The 1,949-nt window shown below is 20.2% G+C and overlaps 1 protein-coding gene across 1 annotated transcript in view; it reads left to right on the top strand.

Moving 5' to 3' along the window:
• The first annotated feature begins 1,071 nt into the window (after positions 1–1,071).
• LOC102677635 (rab proteins geranylgeranyltransferase component A 1) overlaps positions 1,072–1,949 on the top strand; it is a 10,957-nt gene continuing 10,079 nt past the window's right edge. Inside the window, exons 1-3 of the mRNA XM_006620984.2 lie at positions 1,072–1,218; positions 1,324–1,381; positions 1,451–1,517. Of these exons, the coding sequence (XP_006621047.1) occupies positions 1,333–1,381; positions 1,451–1,517 (116 nt within the window). The 5' untranslated portion in view covers positions 1,072–1,218; positions 1,324–1,332. The remainder of the gene's footprint in view (positions 1,219–1,323; positions 1,382–1,450; positions 1,518–1,949) is intronic.

Genomic DNA, 1,949 nt, shown 5'->3' on the forward strand with positions numbered 1-1,949 from the left:
AAAAACATTAAAATAATTGTAATTTTTTTATTTTTTAAAATTTAACATTAGTTTTACTCTATAAATTTCATAAATATTTTATTTTTCATGTACAATTCAATTTTTTATATTTAAAATATTTATTTAATATAATTTTATTAATTTTATTAATTATATATATTTTAAAAGGAGCCACACTGATAATAATAGTAATAAAACATGGAGTTAGTTGGATTTTATTCACTATATTTTCGTGTAAATCTTAAACCGCATACTTATAGTCACGATTCGTACATGGACATCTCATATATAAATTGAAGCAAAGATAATAAAGAAAATATGATAATTATATGTAAAATAATTTAAAATAGTGAATAGTGCATCAAATATATATTATAAGCAATTACTTTTGATTTACCTATGAATAATTCTTAAATAATTATTAATTATGGTGCAAATATATTCAAAAAATTATAAAGAATGATAAAAATGATAATCAAAATAAAATAAGTCCAAAATATATGTTGAACTAAAAAGTTTTGCATTCTTTTTAACCTTTTATTTATTGAAGGTATAATTGTGTTAGAAATATAATTTCTATATAAATATATTTTATCTTATCCTCAAACTTTGCATAAAAAGTAAATTTATTAAAATGATTTTATTTTGTAACTAATAATAATAATGAATAAATAATTTTTTTTTAGATCTGTATATTGTTCTTATAATTTTTTTTTAAACTAAAATAAATTATAAGAAAATAATTACAAATTAAATATTATCAATTAATTAATTTACCAATATTATTAATATTAATTTATCAATATTTTAATTTAAATTTAATTTTTTCGAAATATTTAATATTTAAATTATAATTTAAAATATAATATAATGAACATTATTTAAAACTTAATAATGATTAAGTTATGTTTTATAAATATTTATACATTGTTTTGAAAATAAAAATTTTCTATTTTGCCCACATAAATGTCATGTAGATGATTTTATCTATGCTTTAAAATTATTTAAAATCATATCTATAAATACATATAGTCTAAGGTACAAATTATCGATAACGGCAATATCTAGTTATTTTGTCTTTCGAGACTAAACTCTGACGAATCAGCATTGAGTTCAGTTAGAATCTATAGCGTCCTGTTCTGTCAAATTGGAGTTTTGAGATTGTCGTGAAACAGTGAAAGTTAGGAGCGAAACGACGGGAGTGGCCCTTCACTCAATGTAATTGACGGAATTCATTAGAAATGAATTGATTTCTTAGTCATTCTTTCACTGAATAGTAAAACTATTTGTGTTCACAATCCTACATTCTATTGCAATTTACAGCTGGAAGCCATGGAAGACTATCTACCAAATGAATATGATGTCGTCGTCGTAGGGACGGGTATTGATTTTTACAATATATGTCTTATTTATTTTCTTGCTTTTTTATAACTATTTATTAATTTTATAGGTATGACGGAATCTATTGTCGCAGCAGCTGCAAGTAGAATCGGTAAAAAGGTCCTTCACCTAGACAGGTATGTGAAATTTTCTCTCTTCTTTTTTCTTCGTTCTCATTCTTTTATTTCTTGATTTTTTTTTCTAATTTTATTGCTTCTTGTCAATTATTTTTTGGTTTTATACATTTCTTTTCTCCATGTGCTTACATTTTCTTGTAATTTTTAAATTTTGCTTATTCCTTATTTCATCCTATGTTCCATATTGTACTATTAAAGATAACATATGTGTATATGTATATATATATTATTACATTATATATTATTTTTTTATTTATTAAATTCAAATATAAAATAAAAATATGAAAACTTGTAATCTTTTTATTTGTATCTTTTTATTAAATATTTAATTCTTGAACAAAATAATTTTTTTCATATAAGAGTAATTACACTTAAATAAATAAGAAATATTTAATATTAAAAATTAAAAAATTAAAAAACTAAAAAATTAAA

This window comes from Apis dorsata, unplaced genomic scaffold, assembly GCF_000469605.1.
Source record: "Apis dorsata unplaced genomic scaffold, Apis dorsata 1.3 scaffold_575, whole genome shotgun sequence".
Lineage (NCBI taxonomy): Eukaryota > Metazoa > Arthropoda > Insecta > Hymenoptera > Apidae > Apis > Apis dorsata.